Raw genomic sequence first — 16,438 nt, 5'->3', positions numbered from 1 at the left:
ACCCGAACTGGGACTGTAGGTATGAGCCAACATGCTTGGCTTAGAATCTACCTTCACATATAGTTCCCTCCCCACCCCCACCCCACCCAGTGCTGGAGATTGAACTCAGGGCGCGCGCGTACACACACACACACACACACACTCACACACACAGTGCTAGGGGTGAAACCTAAGGCTTTGCCTATGCAAGGCAAATGCTCTACCACTGGGTTAGATCCTAGCTTTAATTTGCATATTAAAAATATAAAATTATAGCCGGGCGTGGTGGCGCACGCCTTTAATCCCAGCACTCGGGAGGCAGAGGCAGGTGGATTTCTGAGTTCGAGGACAGCCTGGTCTACAGAATGAGTTCCAGGACAGCCAGGGCTATACAGAGAAACCCTGTCTCGAAAAACCAAAAAATAAAAAAATAAAAATAAATAAATAAATAAATAAATAAAATTAAATAAATTAAAAAGAAAACCTTCAGTTAAAACACCTTTATCTTACTGAATGTTTGCCTGGGAGATGAAGGAGCTCACAGAACAGCCTCTTGAATTGGTCACTCTGTCCTGGTCTCAGCCCCTTAGCCCCCACACACCCTGGAACCTCTAAGAAAGCCCTGCGCATGTCCAGCTGGCCTTTCTCTTACCAAGCAGAAGAAAGGCCTTGCCGCCAGCAGTGCGGATGCCCTGGCTGCTAGCGCAGGCCTGGAGGGCTTCCCTTCTCCCAGAACTCTTTACCTTCCCAGTCCTGCAGGGATGCTCTAGTTCCCGCAAGGAGCCTCTAGGTATCAGACTTTCTTCCGAGCTGGTTTCCAGAGAGCATACGGTCAAGTAATTTAAACTTCCTCCACCAAGTTTGCTGAGCTAGGCTTTCCCACATTACCCATACCTGGGACTCGGGTCAAGGGCGGGCTATGACTCATTAAAAGTGGCTTTGGTTTAGTGTACCTCATATCAGGCAAAAGGGCCTGAAAGACAGGGACTGCCTTTGGGCATCCAAGGTCTATCTATCTATCATCTATCTATCTATCTATCTATCATCTATCTATCTATCTATCTATCTATCTATCTATCTATCTATCTATCTAGATATTTAATGTGAATGAGAGCTCTGTCTGCATATACACTTGCATGCCAGAAGAGGGCATCAGACCATATTACAGATGGTTGTGAGCCACCATGTGGTTGCTGGGAATTGAACTCAGGACCTCTCTGGAACAGCAGCCAGTGCTCTTAACTGCAGAGCCATCTCTCCAGCCCCTCTTCTGACAGTGTCAACAGCTCTGCTATTTGGTACCTGACAACCTGCTTAGCCATCTCTCTGGTTCTTTTCTTTTCTTTCTTTATTCTTTTCTTTTTCTTTTTCTTTTTCTTTCTTTTTTTTTTTTTGAGACAGAGTCTCTATGAAGTGCTGGTCCTGGAACTTGACCAGCTCTGCCTGCCTCTACCTCCTAGGTGCTGACATTAAGGTATAAGCTAACTGGCTGGGCTTTATTTACTTACTCCCCCCCCCCTCCACACACACACACCCCGGAGATTTCTCTGGGTAGCTCTGGCTGTCCTGGACTCTGTAAACCAGGTTGGCCTCAAAATCTGCCTGCCTCTGCCTCGCAAGTGCTGGGATTAAAGGCGTGCGCCACCGCCCAGCAAGACTGTCTTTCCTTAAATGGGTAAGTATCTGGGAAGCCGACCTTCCTGTCTGTACCTCCCAAGTCCCCCTACGAAGCCTCGCTACATAGTGCTGAGGGTGCACTTCATTCAGTGCGAGGCTTGAAGGAAATGAAGGGCTTACTCACTGTTCAGAGTTGCCAACAGAGAATCTGAATTCCAAACAAGTAGGAAATTAAACAAACAGCGGTGACCAGGGGAAGGATAAGTGTCCTGTTTACTTTCTGTTGCTGTGATAAAACACTTTGACCAAAAGCAGCGTCAGGTCACAGTACATCTTTGAGGGAAGCTGGGGCAGAAAGTTAAGGCAGGCGCCTGGAGTGACACATTACCTTTGCCAACCATGGAGGCTGCTGCTAGCTAGCTGGTCCAGTTCCTGGGTCACTCTCTCCACAAGCTTTACACTGTCCAGGACCCCTCCGCCTAGGGAATGTTGCTACCCATAGTTGGCTGGGCCCTCCTCTGTCAATTAACAAAAGAATCCCTCACAGACAAATTTATAGACCAAACCCACCTGGGCCATCTCATAAATTGAGGTTTCTCTCAGATGATTCCAAGGCTGTGCCAAGTTGACAATTAAGGCTAACAAGGACGACAGTCACCCCGAGAGACCTCTGAGTACGTAGAAAACACCGGGGCTCTTGATGTGTGGGGCACACATGGCCTACATGCTGATAGGGGTCAAGGTAGAAAGCAGAGCTCCTTCTTTCTGTGACTCCTTTTCTCAATGACAACGGATCTCCCCTAACGATCTTTTTCTCTTTGTGAATAGCTTGAGATAAGACGATAATCTTAAAAAGGGCTGTATTTCCAAGGCATGATAAGTGCTTAATAAATGATAAAAATAAATGATGAAAGAGATGAGGCAGGGGGTCCCAGCGGGACGCGGAGGCGGTACTATCCCAGATCCCAGCCCAGAGCTCAAAGAAAACACGCAGGACCGGGAACAGGTGGAGCTGGGGCTTCTCGGGCAGCCTCATTAAAGTGTGGCTCTGGCTCTTTAAGGGGCGGGGCGGGGTGGGGCGGGGACACGATACCGACATGCTAACGGACCTATCACCACCTCCAAGAGGAGGGGGGCTGTAAAAAAACACATTTCCACCCCTCTCATTGGACCCTGTCTTTGGGCGCCATTCAAAGCCACCAGTGGTCTGTCGACATTTCTGCCGTTGCCCCTCACTGATTGGCCACAGGCTACAGTCCCGCCCCCTGCCCGCTGGCGTCCTTTCGCAAACAAGATGGCGGCGCCCAGCGGAGCGGAGGCCGCGCTCCGGGTTTGCCGAGGCTGACTCTCGCTCCCGCGCTCCCCTCGGGTGCCACTCGCCGCGAGCGGGGGGACAGGGGCCGGGCGGGGACAGGGGCCCTTGCGGGGCTGGACCGCGAGCCCGCGCCCAGCCTGCGCCGCCCCCACCCGGCCCCGACCCGGCCCTTCCGGACGCCGTCCCATCCTTGCGGGTCTCCTCCGGGTCTGACCCGTGGCCGGCCCGGCCGCGATCACCGCCCCGGGGCTCCTAAAGCTGCGGGGCTCCGTCCGGTCCGGGCTCGGCTGTCACGGCAGGGATGTTTCACCTCTTGGCTCCCGAACGTTCCGCTTTCCATGCCGGGCCGCCGCTCCCTCCTGTAGAAGTCGTCCGTGCAGCCCGCGTCTGTAGCCCTCGGGTGTCCCTGGGTTAGACGTTCGCATCCCTTCCGCATTCGCTCCGATCTCGCCACAGTCGTGGCAACCTTGACCCCGCCGCCGCCGAGGCGCCAGCCTTCCTTTGGTCCTGACCTCCGCGGCCCTATCATGGAGGCTGTCTACCTGGTGGTGAATGGGGTGGGCCTGATGCTGGACTTGCTGACCTTGATGTTGGATCTCAACTTCCTGCTCGTGTCCTCCCTCCTGGCTACCCTGGCCTGGCTCTTGGCCTTCATCTACAATCTGCCACACACGGTACTGACCAGTCTTCTGCACTTGGGTCGAGGGGTCCTGCTTTCTTTGCTGGCCCTAGTTGAAGCGGTGGTCCGCTTTACCTTCGGGGGACTGCAGGCCTTGGGGACGCTCCTCTATAGCTGCTGCTCCGGCTTGGAGAGCTTAAAGCTACTGGGGCACCTGGCCTCCCACGGAGCTCTGAGGAGCCGGGAGTTGCTGAATAGGGGCATCCTGAACATGGTCTCCAATGGCCATGCTTTGCTGCGCCAGGCCTGTGACATCTGTGCTATTGCCATGAGCCTGGTGGCCTATGTGATCAACAGTCTGGTCAACATCTGCCTCATCGGCACTCAGAACTTCTTCTCCCTGGTGCTGGCCCTGTGGGATGCAGTGACGGGGCCTCTTTGGAGGATGACGGACGTGGTGGCTGCTTTCCTCGCTCACATCTCCAGCAGTGCTGTGGCCATGGCTATTCTCCTGTGGACCCCCTGCCAGCTAGCACTGGAGCTGTTGGCCTCCGCCGGCCGCCTGCTGGCCAGCTGTGTGGTTTTCCACCTCACTGGATTGGTGTTGCTGGCTTGCGTGCTGGCAGTGATTTTGATTGTGTTGCACCCAGAACAAACCCTGAGGCTGGCCACCCAAGCTCTCGGCCAGCTTCACACCCACCCGTCCTACCACCGGCTTCGGGAGGATATCGTCCGGCTGTCTCGCCTTCCACTAGGTCTGGAGGCTTGGCGCAGAGTCTGGAGCCGCAGCCTACAACTGGCCAGCTGGCCAAATCGGGGAGGAGCACCAGGAGCCCCCCAAGGTGTCCCCAGGAGGGTGTCCTCAGCCAGGATCCAGCCACGGGACACTCCTCCTGAAGCAGAAGAGGAGGTCATCAGAGCAGCCCCGGCCAGAGGCCGAGAGAGACTCAACGAGGACGAGCCTGCAACTGGGCAGGACCCGTGGAAGTTGCTGAAGGAGCAGGAAGAGCGGAAGAAGTGCGTTATCTGCCAGGACCAGAGCAAGACGGTGCTGCTTCTGCCCTGCCGGCACCTGTGCCTGTGCCAGGCTTGCACCGAGATCCTCATGCGTCACCCGGTTTACCACCGCAACTGCCCGCTCTGCCGCCGCAGCATCCTGCAGACCCTCAATGTCTACCTCTGAAGACTCCCTGCCTGCCTGCCTGCCCATCCTCTGCGCGCCACACACCGGGACGCCACACGCCGGGATGGCATCAACATTTTGCCTCTGGGTTCTGGCCTGAGTCTTCTTTGTCCCCCGAAGGCGACTCTGCCAAGCCTCAAGCCATATATCCAGGCTGTGTAGCTGGAATACTCTGGAAGACTCCAGTCTGGGTGGGACAGAGTAACACTTTCTCTAAACCCTGTGTGGGGCCCTGAGATGATGAGGGTGGTGAGTATGTCACTATGCAAGGGCCCTGAGACTGTGGTGGGCTCTTCTGCTGCGCCTGCCAGGGCCCACTCAGATGCCTGTCCTTCTCTGCTTCTGGCTCTTTTGTTGGAGTTTTTGGTCCTTTCCTCCAGGCCATGCCATGCCATGCCACATCAGTGTCGTTTGAGGATTTTGGCAACTCATGGGCCTTGGAGTGATCTTGATTCTTTTTTCTCTTTTTTGCTTTGTCTTGGTTTGCAATGATCTTGAACCTTTATGTTCAGCCAGAGCCTCTGCCCTGGTAGGTCTGGGAGTAGAAACTCGCAGATGCCCTTAGAGCCACTTCTGCCTGTCACTGTCTTTTAAAGACTCCCAACTTGACCAGGACCTGGGGTCAGGAGTTTATCCCTGAGTACAGGGGTGCAGCTACACCTGGCTTTGGGCCCATTCACCTTCAGGCACCCCAGCTCTATGGGGAGCCTCAGAAGGACCAACCAGATGTCTACTCATTCCCTACCTGGCATAGAACATAGCATTCCTCCTGGGCTTTCTCTGGCAGTGGAGAGGCCATTCTGCACTTTTCCTAGGGTCCAAACAAGGGGCTGGGCCTCAGGGGTCATAGCTCCATTAAGTCTGTCAGACTGCCCCGTTTCTATGAATAAAGTTCCGTTGACAGCTCTGAGTGTGGTCCTTGCGAGTGCCAGCAGCTGGTGTTGTCTCCAGGTCTTTTGAGACTGGCCTAGAGTAAGAAGTGAGTGAGCACCTGGATTGCGAGCTCCAGGGTGGGGATGAGGAGATTGTGTGACTGGCGGTGCCAGGAGGAAAACCCACAGCAAGCATGGCTGCTTAATGCTTGCCCTTCTGACCTGCCTTGCAGTCCGTGGTTCTGAGTCGCCTTCTCTGTACTGGGTTATAAGCCCTTATGAGCGGAATGTGAACTTGTCCCTGTTCTTCCTGTGTTCCTACAGTGCTAACCTTTCCAGGAGGAGCAGAGTCTGCTGCCTAGAGGCCAGTCTGCCCTCCCATTCCTGGAGGGGCCAGAATGTTTGTTTGTTTGTTTGTTTTGAGACAGGGTTTCTGTGTGTATCCCTGACTGTTCTGGAACTCACCAAGCTGGCCTTGAACTCCCAAGTGCCGGGAGTAAAGATGAGTGCCACTTTGCCCCATGCCCTGCGTCTTATTTTGTGTCTTGATACAGGGTCTGGTACTGTGATGGGCTGGAGCGTAGGACCTTTTGCTGCAGGTGTGAATTAGAGCCTATGGGCCTATCTGGAAGACACAGGAAGCCTAGAACCCCCAGATACAGTTGCCCTCCCACTGCCAGAAGGAAATTAGGGGATCGCCCCCATAGTTTAATGTGACATGTAGAAGCACAGCGCCTGTGACTGTTCTCTGGCTGAGGGAGAAGATGCTGGGTCCTGAGGGAGGACTGGGACTGGCAAACCTGGGTGTGTTTGTTATCATTAGTCTGAGCCAGTTAAACTGAGTGTCACAAGAGGTGAGCCCTCGGGGGGCCTGTGGTCAGCCTCAGACTTAATGGCTTGGCCCACCCAAGCTGTGCCCAGCACAGTGGAGACAAGTTCTCCACCTCAGATTGGAGACCTGTGGCAGGGCTTGCCTCCCCACCAGGGAGTTGAAGCCTGGCTCCTTGCAGTCTCTGTATAATGTGGAGGATAAACATTTTATTAGGGAAGATAAACTTCCTGAGCCGGGCTGGGGCCAAGGACCTCCTTTTCTTTTACTCCCATCTGGAATTCTTTCTGCAGACCTTAATATCCGTTCCCCTAACCACCTTGGAAGCCCAGCCCTTACACCGTTGCAGTCTGGAGCTCAGGCACCCCCTTGTGGTCACCTCGGGAACTACTTATCTCTGGGTGGGGTGGCAGCGATAACTTTCTAGTTATCTAAGAAAGCGGGTATCTTTATCACCCCCTGGCATGCAGGGTCTTTGTCAGAGCAGACAGTGGCTGCTTCCCCTTGGTTTGGCATCTCTGAATTAGAAAAATGTGTCCCTTTTTCTGAGTGGCCAAAGCCCTAGATCAGAAGTTAACCCCTGGTCAGGCAGGGGTTCAGCAACTCCACATGTAGGTGGCAGCTCTGTGGGGCCAGTTTTTCTAGGTCTGCTCGCTTGTACCTCTGTGTCATGGCCCCATTCCCCCCCTCCCCCAGGAAGCCGCCTGCTGTGCATCCTCAGAAGAAAGGGAGAAAACTGGGAGGATTTTCGGTTTATTAAGTGACCTCTGAGAAAAAGGCTGCCCTGTGAGCAGGAGAGATGGAGTCAGGGACCTAGAGGGGTTACAGAACTAGGAATGGAGCATCCCACCTTGGAGTCCTGGGCCAGGACCCACAGTTACCAGCCTACCACATTCTACAGTCCTGGGCAGAAACCGAGCCACTGCTCCACGCTGTCTTGACCTCAGACAGCCTCTGTCTCCGTTCGTTGCCAGCAGTGGGACCGGAAGTGGCTCCCTCTCTTCCTAGTCATTCACAATATTCCAGGGGGCCAGCCCTCCTGGTATGCGCTGCGATGGTCAGTGTCACAGCCTCCACTAAGGAGCAAGTGCCAGCTCCGGGTTCTCTGTGTTTTAAGCAAAGACTGGGGAGCTGTGCCAGTCAGAGTAGACGAGAAATCCAGAGAAGGTACTGTCTGTCTTGATGCTGGCATAGATGCCAATGTAATCACCCACGCCCACCTGCACCCACACCTGGTCCTCAGGTTCTAGCCTTACCATCGCACCCCCTGAGAGCGAGGCTGGTTTGGGCCACCCCCCAAAAAACTGGAAGAAAGAGGCGATGGACTGCCCATTTTTGACAAGATCAAACTGCAAGCTGGCCCGGTAGACAGTGGCGTGGACGGCAAAGTAGTAGACACCAGGCACTTGGCAGGTGAACTTGCCAGTAGTGGGGTCGTAATGTCCCTGCTCATTCAGCAGCACACGGTCGAAGGGTAGGGGTGTGTCGGCTGGCGGAGGTACCCGGCTCTCGGATCGCTTGGCACTGAAGGCTGATCGTGGGGGCACCGAGCACTCCCCCGCAGGCCCGATAGCCCCCACGGGACCTGCCTCTCCACGCGGCCCGGGCTCCCCACGTGGCCCAGGTAGTCCTGCAGGGGATGGAGAGGGGAAGGGAAGAAATTAGGAGCCGCCGGGAGCAGATCCGAAGTGCTGAGTTGAGGGATCAGGGTTTCTGATTCCCTGGGGCTGACTCATCCCCCTCCATCCACAGCCCACCTCGCCCCACTCCAGCCGACTGGAATGGAGGGAGAGTAGCGCCCCCTGGCGGAACCCCTGACCCCCAAAGGATCCAGCAGAGCAGTTGCTGTGCTCACTAGGATATACCCATGCACTGCAACGAAAATGACTTCTTACCGGGTCTCCCGCCCTCGCCTTTCTCTCCCGGAGCTCCGGGTGCACCGTCGCGGCCATCACGGCCGTCACGGCCAGGCAGGCCTTGGCTGCCATGGTGACCTGGTGTGCCTGGAAGGCCGGGCTGCCCGGGACACAGGCTGGGGATCTTGTTGTCGTCCAGAGGAGGAGAGCCTGACACCAGACCCAGAAACAGAAGGGCAAGAAGTGGCCTCATGGTGGTGACCCCGGAGGCTCAGACGCCAGGATCCTCTCTTGTAGTCTGTAGGCTGGGCAGGATCAGAGTTGGGACCCAGAATCTTAGGACCAACCTCGCGCCCCACCCAGGTGGAACCCAGTAGGTCCCCGCCCTACAAACATGCCTTTGGGGTTGAGCACAGTGTGATGGGATGAAGATGAGGGTGCCCCAAACCAAGAACTGGGAAAGGAAAGGGGAGACAAGCCCTTCTCCGTCCCCTAGCTGGCGCCCAGGCTTTCCCACAGTCCCCTCCCCCACTTACCCTCCTCCTCTGCCAAACTCACCCCTCCCGGCTCCCCCAGCACTCCCAGCTGCTCGCTTTGAATGGCTTCCTCAGACCCTCCTGCTGGCCCTGCACCCACTCCTACCCCTACCAGGCAGCCCCTGCCCTTGCTGACTGACTCCCAGCTTCTGGTTGCTCCTTGCCGGTTCCAGAGCGCTCCTCCCAGACTCCTAGAGGAAACCAGTTGTTCAGAGGCCAAGAACTCCCCGGGCTGGGAAATAGCAGGGAAATAACTCGTGGTGTCGCCCGGCGGCCGGCCAAAATTGTGGGGATGTAGGGGGTGTGGAGAAAGGGGGAGGAGGAGAGAGCTGAGCCTGCATTACCAAGAGGCTGAACTGTGAGGGAGATACTTGGGGCTTCAGTTCCCAGGAGCTGGAGGGAGGGAAGAATGGGATAATAATGGAGTCCAAGGTCACAACTCGTGGTGGGGGTGGGGCGGGGGTGGAGAACTGGATTAGTTGGGGGCCCAGGGTGAATTCCAAAAACAGAGAGCCAGTTGGACGTCCAGGTTTAGATTGTCACTCAAAACAGGTTTGTTGATTAAATGAAAAAGATTGAAGGTCAGGTGACAGTGAACGTAAATGGAAAGGGAGGAGGCAGAAGGCCGGGGATCGGGGTCAGGGACTTGGAAGTCTGCTGGGCTGTCCCACGGCACAGCGTGGGGCCTGGCCACTGTGTAGGGCTGTCTTGGTAAATAAGAGCTCAGGGAAGGTGGAGGAAAGATGGGATGGTCCTGTTCCCTCCTGGGCAGGATCAGGATCGGAACTCTGGTCCTTTTCCTCCAGAGAGGATGCGCAGAGTCCCTATCCAGGCCACCCTTGCCCTTGTTTTCTGCCTTCCCTGCCCACCCACCCACCCACATAGGTAGAGGAGGATGGGCAGACAGAGGGTGGGGGCTGGCTTCAGGTCAGGGCCGGGAGCAAGCTTCCAGGCTAGCCGCCACGGGCAGCCTGTTGCAGTTGAAAGGCCAGGGTGTGCCCAATAATGCCAAGCTAGACTGGCACCGCTGCTCCGCCGCCTGGCAGACGGAACGACAAGGGGGTAGGATAGTGCCCAGTGAGGTGCATCGAGGCACAAGCAGCCCACAGAGGAACCTCTGGAAAGTCTGGTAGCAGGGTAGACTTGTCAGACTCTGTGGGAGGAAAGATGGCCATCAGGTGTCCAGTCTCCATGTGCCCACCCTTCCTATGGTCTCCCTCCTCTCTGTCCCAGCACCTTGTAGCCTCGGAGGATGTCTGTCACCTCCGTCTGCGTGGCCAGGCCTACCCAGATGTTAGGAAAGGCCGTGGTATTGTAGCTTAGTCCGAGGCACATCTCCACCTGGACAGGTTCACAGGTCAGGTCTGTGGAGGGGGGGTTGAGTCACTGGGGGGGGGGGAAGACACTGCCTGGCTGTTGTTTCCACACGCCAGAGGCTGTTTGCCAGCCTGGGCATCGTGTAGGCCCCTCTGATCTCAGGGAATGTGGAGCACCTAACTGGAGACCACTTGGGACCACTTCTGTCGTGTGGTCTGTGAGGTAGGCTGTGCGGAGGGACTCGGTGTCAAAGTGGATACCTCCCATCGACTCCTACATTCCCGTGTCCCTCTCAGATGACACTAGTGTACAATGCCACCACCAACTGAGAGTCCCATCAGGACTCCTTGAAGTGGTCACGGGATGAGGAGAGAGAGGCCCAGCCGTGAACTCTCAAGGAGGAAGGAAGGGGGGCTGAAGGAAGTGTGGTAGGGACCCTGCCTGCTCTGACTGGCAGGGCCCCACTCAGAGGAAGGCTCCGTACCTGGTTGTGGGGACAAGTGGCTGCTGCAGTTGTTGCTGTCATTTGCACAGTCTTTCCATAAGTCACACATCCACTGCAGATCCCTAGATCCTCCGCTCTGGCTGAACTCTCTGGGTCCACAGAGGTCTGCGGGCACAGGGGCATGCCTGTACCTACTGCCCCCAGGGTACCCTTTAATGTTCCTTGGAGGAACCCTCTGTTGCCCACACCCACCTGCCCAGGGGCACCCACTCTCTGTAGTATTGATGGCCTGGTAGGTGGCTAAGAAGCCCCCGCTGCTGATACCAAGATCTGTCTTGAAGATTACAGCCAGCTGGTGCATCGAGGAGATGAGGTGGGGTGGTGGCTCTGCTCCACAGAACCTGCCCAGGGCAGAAAACTATCCTGGGCACAGGCCACTGGCCGGTCCTTGGGGCTATGGGCTGGGCTCTTGGCCATGCCAGGACCGAGTCACAGAGCTTAGGGTCCGGGAACTCAGGCTACTTGTTATAAGACACAACTTCTTAAACTTGAGCCACTTTGAGATGGGGAGAGTAGGGGAAGATGGGGAAGGCAAAGGCTTCCTTACAAGTGGGAAAAATGAGGCCAAGCAAGTGCAGAAGTGAAGGGCTAGCGCTGAGAAAGAACGTGCCATCTCAGGATGCCCGTAGAAGAGATCTCTAGTCTATAGAGCAGCTGAAGACACTGAAGCTGGGGGCTCCTGGGGTCTAGCATATGGAGCCTGGTCTGCCAGATGGGGGATAGGTTGCCCACCACTCTAGCCCTGATTAGTACCTGCCCAGGAAGCTGAAGGTTCCCGGGTTGCTGGCCTCATACACTTCCACGTAGTCAAACTTGCACTCAGCCTGTGCTTCCAGACTGAAGTTGTGGAATTCTAGTCTTATTCCGTATCCCACAGGCACTTCGACGTACCAGGTGCAAAGCTGGGGGAGGGGAGACGTGACGTAACCCACAGGGACCTTCCCTTGCCCCAGCCTGGACGTGCGGTGCGGGGGGGGCTTCTTTGCCCAGAGCACACTAGGCAAGATGTGAGTGGCTTTTGCCTACCTCACTTCCATCATGGTGCCTCTTAGAATAGGAAGTGTCAATCAGGCCTAGTGCTGCCACACACCAGTAATCCCAGTGCTTGGAAAGCAGAGTTCAAGGCCAGCCTAATCTGGATGTCAAGTCTCACAGAGACTGTCTCAAGAAGCCAAGGACCAGGGGTAGCTCAGTGGGCAAGAACTTGTATGACCCAGGGGTTGATCCTCAGAGTGGAAAAACAACAACAACAAAGCAATCCAGCAGATGTGGGGTATGGATGCAGGGGTGGGGTGCACACCTTTTAATTCCAGGCAGAGGTGAGTGGATCTCTGTGAGTTCCAGGCCAGCTATGGCTACATAGTGAGAGCCTGTCTCAGACCAAACAAAACCCCCGGACCTGGCACGGTGGCCCATACTTCTAATCCAAGCGCTCAGGAGGCTGGGGCAGAAGGTTTCTCACAGTGACGAGATCAGCATGGGCTATCAGGTGTGACATTGTCTATCCATAAATTAATGCCTTTTCAAATCGTCTAGTCTCAGAAATAGATGTGTTTACCCAGCCTGGAAATGTCTGGTATACAGTTGGTGCTTAACGATGTCTCCTGGTCTGCATAAACTTGTGTAATCAAGTACATTCCCAGGCAGACTGGTCCCAGGCACACTGACCTAGCCACTCTGGTGTCTCATGAGGGTGTCTCACCATCCCGAGTGCACCGCACTTACCTGTTGGTGAGGGTAGTGCTGTGGGTAGTTTGGGGTAGAGAACATCCCATAGAGCCCAGTCAGGTTCCCTCCACACCCTGTAGAGAAGCCAAGTGGCTCATGAGTTGACAGGCAAGAAAATTCTGGGTCAGAGCAGGGGATCCCAGCCTGAACCTGGGACAGAAGCCTGAAGATGTGCCTGCCCTGTCCCTCACTGGGCCCGTACCCAACGTCTTGGCACTGCAGTTGGCCTCGTCACTGCCATCGGTACACTCGGTAATACCGTCACATACAGAGTCATGCTTCAGGCAGAGGAGAAGGTCACAATGGAACTCATTATGGGCACAGCTCCCTGGGGAAGGGCAAGAACCAGGTGGAGTCAGACTCCCCCAGGGTTTCCATCCCGTCTGCTGGGAGGAGCCGAAGGAGAGGTGGCTGGGGACATGGAGGGAAGTCACTTACAACGTCCGGGGGCCACTGCTTGGTACCAGGCCTGGAAACCAGACCCTTCCACATCGTTATCAGAGACGAAGGACACACGGAGGTGGCTGGTGTTGGTGTTTAATGTGGCAGGAGGTGTTTTACCACACACCCTGCAAGAAAGCCAGGTTGGGGTGATGGAGGCTCTGAATTCGGGAAAGAAACAGATCAGAGAAGGGAAGCGGGTTTCCCTAAGCTGCACAGCAAGGTGCTGGCCGGGGAGGGATCTGAGGGCAGTTGTGTTAATCTTCTTCTGGTCTAGATTTCTGTTTGAGTTCCCAGCTTCTTCTGAACCTCACCCTGTGGGGTTCCCTGGAAGCAGAGGGACCCACCTGAGGAGAGGGCCCGTAGGCTCTGAGATAATTTCCAAGCGATCGAAAAGACAGGTGAGCATGCTTTCTATGCCGAGGGCTTGGATCTTGAGCTGTATTGTCTGACCTGTGGCTACCCGGATATGCCAGACACAGTGGCTGAGGGGTGGGTAGAGGTCTGGGTAGTTGGGGCTGCTGAAGAAACCGCTGGGACCAGGAAGGAGACCTCCACAGGCTGCAGGGGATGGGGGGGGGGTGTCAGAGGTCAGCAGGAGAGAGGCTTTCCCCCACCTGCACGGTTCCTTTTCCGGCCTTTCCTCCCCAACACCACTCTGGGCCTTCTCCAGAAAGCGCCCTTGGGACTTACTGCTCTGGTGTGTAGGGCTCATGGCTGCCTCCTGCTGCCCCGTGCTTGCTGGGGTGGTGGTAGCAGCAGGGGTGGCAGCCGTGGTGGTGGTGTTAGGGGTGGTGCTGGGAATGACACCCATGGGGGTGAGGCCTCGGGTGGGCAGTGGGTTCTTGGTAGTCCTGGGGAGGGATGTGGCCTGCAACTCTGAAGGCGGGCATAGAGTGTCATTTTGAGGAGCAGGTTCCTGGGGGCTGACAGAATAGCTCATGGGCTCTCCATGTAAAGCCCTCCCAGTTACTTACGAGCCAGGATGACAGCCACCAGTAGCCCCAGCAGCAGGAGCAGCAGCCCGCTGAGCAGCAGGATACAGAACCAGGAGAAGTGGCAGTCGGGCTGTAGCCCCCGGAGACGCTGGGCTGCAGGGAGGACACAGTGGGCTTTTGAGAGGCACCCCTGTGTGGGGCGTCCCTCACAGGCGCCATAGTTCCAAGCACCCCCTGAAGGTTACCGTGCCAGGGAGCTTGGAGCCGGCTGCCGACATCCCTCTGTAACGCTGGCGGAGGGCAAGAAGGTCCTGCTTCCGGGTCGAAAGCAGGATTGCAGAACTCTGTCTGGAATGGAAGGCAGAGTCTTATGGGCTGGAACTTGCAGGTTCCCTGGGGACATCTTGGGAGGTGGGTGCCACGTTGGCCTTACCTTGCTCAACTCGCTTGCCTCTGGATGGAGGATGATGTCGGCATAGTCCTTCATGGCTTAAGACATGGCTTTCTGGAGATCCCCTGATAGCCCGAGACCTCCGAGGGTCCGCTCCCTGGTCACAAGCCACCAATCAAAGAGGCGACCTTTGCTCTTGAGGGACAAGGCTGTCAGGAGACAGCTCTCTTGGGCTGCCTTTGGCAGAGTGGTTGGTTGGGGCCCCAGGCTACTGAGGCTCCAGGTGGGGGAGGGAACTGATGCGAGAAGGAATTCACAGAAAGCACGGAATGGTCCTTAATCCAACTCAGCTGAGGATGCTGAGGTCCTGACCCTGGCACTGAGCAGGCACTGAGCAGCAGTCCTTAAAGGCACAGGCAGCGGCTGCAGACACCAGCAGAGGAAGCTGGGTGCTCTGTGGGCTGTGGCAAGGGGCATCACCACGCCCTCCTCCTCACCCACGGTATGGAGGGCGTTCCTGGGGTGCTGAGCTTGGTGAATATGACTGAGTGTGGGCATCAGAGCCTGGGTGACCTCTTTTTTTTAAAGGTTTATTTACTTTATGAATATGAATACACTGTAGTTGTCTTCAGACACACCAGAAGAAGGCATCAGATCCTATTACAGATGGTTGTGAGCCACCATGTGGTTGCTGGGAATTGAACTCAGGACCTCTGGAAGAGGAGTCAGTGCTCTTAACCGCTGAGCCATCTCTCCAACCCCTCTTTTCCTTTCTTTTCTTTTCTTCCTCTATTTCTTCCTCCCTCCCTCCCTCCCTTCCTTCTTTCCTTCCTTCCTTCCTTCCTTCCTTTTTTCCTTCCTTTCTCTCTCCTTCCTTTCTTTCTTTCTTTCTTTCTTTCTTTCTTGTGATATGGTCTCATGTTGCCCGGGATAGCTTCAAAGTCTTTAGGTAGGCAAGGATGACCTTGAACTTTTTTTGTTTGTCATTATATATACCTATTTGTGTATGTATGGTATGCATATCATCCGAGCTTGCTTGATTTCTTTTACAGGCATCATGGATGGGGCTGCTATGCCTGACTCTCACAGTGTTCCTGTGAGCGCTGGACATCTGAAGAGCATGTGCCTTTTACTCACTAAGCCATTTCCGCCATAGGTCCTGGGCTTCTGAGCCTCCTATGTTCCCCAGTGTTGTGGAGCACCACGGAGCAGGGGTTGGACCCTCCGTGTGTGCTAGGATAGCACGCTGCTGATGGAGCTACAGCCCCGAGTTTATCTTGTGTTGTTGTTTTGTTTGGAGATAGGATCTTGCTCTGTTGAGCTAGCCTCAGCCTTGGAGCCCTTCCTCTTACTTCAGCCTCCCCGGAGTTGGGAGGGGCTCTTCACGTGTGGGTGAGAAAGGTCTCTGTTACATTCAGCATCTTTGTTACAAGGCCAAGAACGCAGGAAGCCTGGCATGGGATCGAGAGCTTGGTTCCATGTCTGGGTCCCCAAGCCTGCAGGAGGGAGGATGGATGGGAAGAGGTCACCTGCCACTGAGGCCAGGGTGGGTGTGGAGCCTGGCTGTTGGTCCTCTTGCTGTCGTGGGGTAGAAAAGACATGCTGCAGGTCCCAGTCTGGCACAGCTGTTCCAGGGATAAAGGCAAGGGACAGCCAGTCTTTCTTGTTTTATCACGGGGCAGGGCAGGGCTGAGAGTCTGGAGACAACGTCATATTCCCAGCTACTACTTGTAGAATGTCTATAATGCTTTAGGCCCTGGGCAAGAGGTCTTACACATTGTTTTCTCTTCCTTTCATACATAAATCAATGAAATAGCCATTTTTAAAAAGGTGGTATTATGGCTCTGAGATGTTAAGTAACTTCCCCAAAGTCACACGGCTGAAAAAAATCATAAAACCGCAGGTTTCTGCCCTCAGGAAAGAAGTCTTTCTGCAAGCTCTCCATCTGCCCTCTCAGAGGCCTGGCTGCTTCTTCCTGGACTCTAAACATGCAGACCAGCAGCCCTGGTCTTCCAGGAAGGCTGGTTTTGGTAGTTGCAGGGGCAAGTGTCATGAAGAAGTTGCGAGAGAGATCCTTTGGCCATTCTGGTTTGACCACATAGAGCAGTAATGGTCCCTTGGACCATTCAAACCCATGGGAAGAGTTCACAATAGCTAATCATTGTGGTGCACACCTTTAATCCCAGCACTTGAAAAGCAGAGAGGGAGATCTCTGTGAGTTTGAGTTCAAGGCCAGCCTGGTCTACAGAGTGAGTTCCAGGACAGCTAGGGCTACACAGAGAAACCTTGCCTCAAAAGAGAGAGAGAGAGAG

The 16,438-nt window shown here is 55.3% G+C and overlaps 3 protein-coding genes across 6 annotated transcripts; 1 reads left to right on the top strand and 2 right to left on the bottom strand.

Annotated features, from left to right (window-relative positions):
* The first annotated feature begins 2,884 nt into the window (after positions 1 to 2,884).
* Positions 2,885 to 5,621, top strand: Rnf26 (ring finger protein 26). Its single transcript, XM_021206785.1, has one exon. It carries the CDS (start codon positions 3,439 to 3,441, stop codon positions 4,711 to 4,713), a length of 1,275 nt encoding a protein of 424 aa, XP_021062444.1. The 5' UTR covers positions 2,885 to 3,438; the 3' UTR covers positions 4,714 to 5,621.
* Positions 5,622 to 7,151: 1,530 nt separating this feature from the next.
* On the bottom strand, positions 7,152 to 9,123 carry C1qtnf5 (C1q and TNF related 5). Of its 3 annotated transcripts, none has more exons than XM_021207863.2 (3): positions 8,829 to 9,123; positions 8,310 to 8,575; positions 7,152 to 8,044 (listed from the first exon to the last, which is right to left on the bottom strand). In XM_021207863.2, exons 2-3 carry the CDS (start codon positions 8,521 to 8,523, stop codon positions 7,527 to 7,529), a joined length of 732 nt encoding a protein of 243 aa, XP_021063522.1. In that variant the 5' UTR covers positions 8,524 to 8,575; positions 8,829 to 9,123; the 3' UTR covers positions 7,152 to 7,526. The 3 variants fall into 3 exon arrangements, with proteins under 3 accessions (XP_021063522.1, XP_021063523.1, XP_021063520.1); XM_021207864.2 differs by having other exon boundaries at positions 8,919 to 9,123; XM_021207861.2 differs by having other exon boundaries at positions 8,947 to 9,123.
* A 611-nt stretch (positions 9,124 to 9,734) lies between these two features.
* Positions 9,735 to 14,222, bottom strand: Mfrp (membrane frizzled-related protein). Of its 2 annotated transcripts, none has more exons than XM_021208046.1 (13): positions 14,169 to 14,222; positions 13,981 to 14,083; positions 13,775 to 13,888; positions 13,491 to 13,676; positions 13,145 to 13,358; positions 12,795 to 12,925; positions 12,559 to 12,684; positions 12,354 to 12,430; positions 11,382 to 11,530; positions 10,821 to 10,969; positions 10,608 to 10,715; positions 10,043 to 10,170; positions 9,735 to 9,959 (listed from the first exon to the last, which is right to left on the bottom strand). In XM_021208046.1, exons 1-13 carry the CDS (start codon positions 14,220 to 14,222, stop codon positions 9,735 to 9,737), a joined length of 1,764 nt encoding a protein of 587 aa, XP_021063705.1. The 2 variants fall into 2 exon arrangements, with proteins under 2 accessions (XP_021063705.1, XP_021063706.1); XM_021208047.1 differs by having other exon boundaries at positions 10,839 to 10,969.
* Between the last annotated feature and the right edge of the window lie 2,216 nt (positions 14,223 to 16,438).

The sequence above is a fragment of the Mus pahari genome, chromosome 10 (genome assembly GCF_900095145.1).
Source record: "Mus pahari chromosome 10, PAHARI_EIJ_v1.1, whole genome shotgun sequence".
In the NCBI taxonomy this organism is placed as follows: Eukaryota; Metazoa; Chordata; class Mammalia; order Rodentia; family Muridae; genus Mus; species Mus pahari.
This window is presented reverse-complemented; position numbering and strand designations above follow the sequence as displayed.

What these genes read in the sequence shown, in the direction of transcription:
- Mfrp (XM_021208046.1), bottom strand. Translation starts at nt 14,222, where the DNA reads ATGAAGGACTATGCCGACATCATCCTCCATCCAGAGGCAAGCGAGTTG. An exon ending in GGTGGCTGTCATCCTGGCTC is followed by an intron (nt 13,677 to 13,774) that starts GTAAGTAACTGG and finishes GCCCGCCTTCAG; the next exon opens with AGTTGCAGGCCACATCCCTC. An exon ending in AGCAGTGGCCCCCGGACGTT is followed by an intron (nt 12,685 to 12,794) that starts GTAAGTGACTTC and finishes GCCCTTCCCCAG; the next exon opens with GGAGCTGTGCCCATAATGAG.
- Rnf26 (XM_021206785.1), top strand. Translation starts at nt 3,439, where the DNA reads ATGGAGGCTGTCTACCTGGTGGTGAATGGGGTGGGCCTGATGCTGGAC.
- C1qtnf5 (XM_021207863.2), bottom strand. Translation starts at nt 8,523, where the DNA reads ATGAGGCCACTTCTTGCCCTTCTGTTTCTGGGTCTGGTGTCAGGCTCT. An exon ending in AGGCGAGGGCGGGAGACCCG is followed by an intron (nt 8,045 to 8,309) that starts GTAAGAAGTCAT and finishes CATCCCCTGCAG; the next exon opens with GACTACCTGGGCCACGTGGG.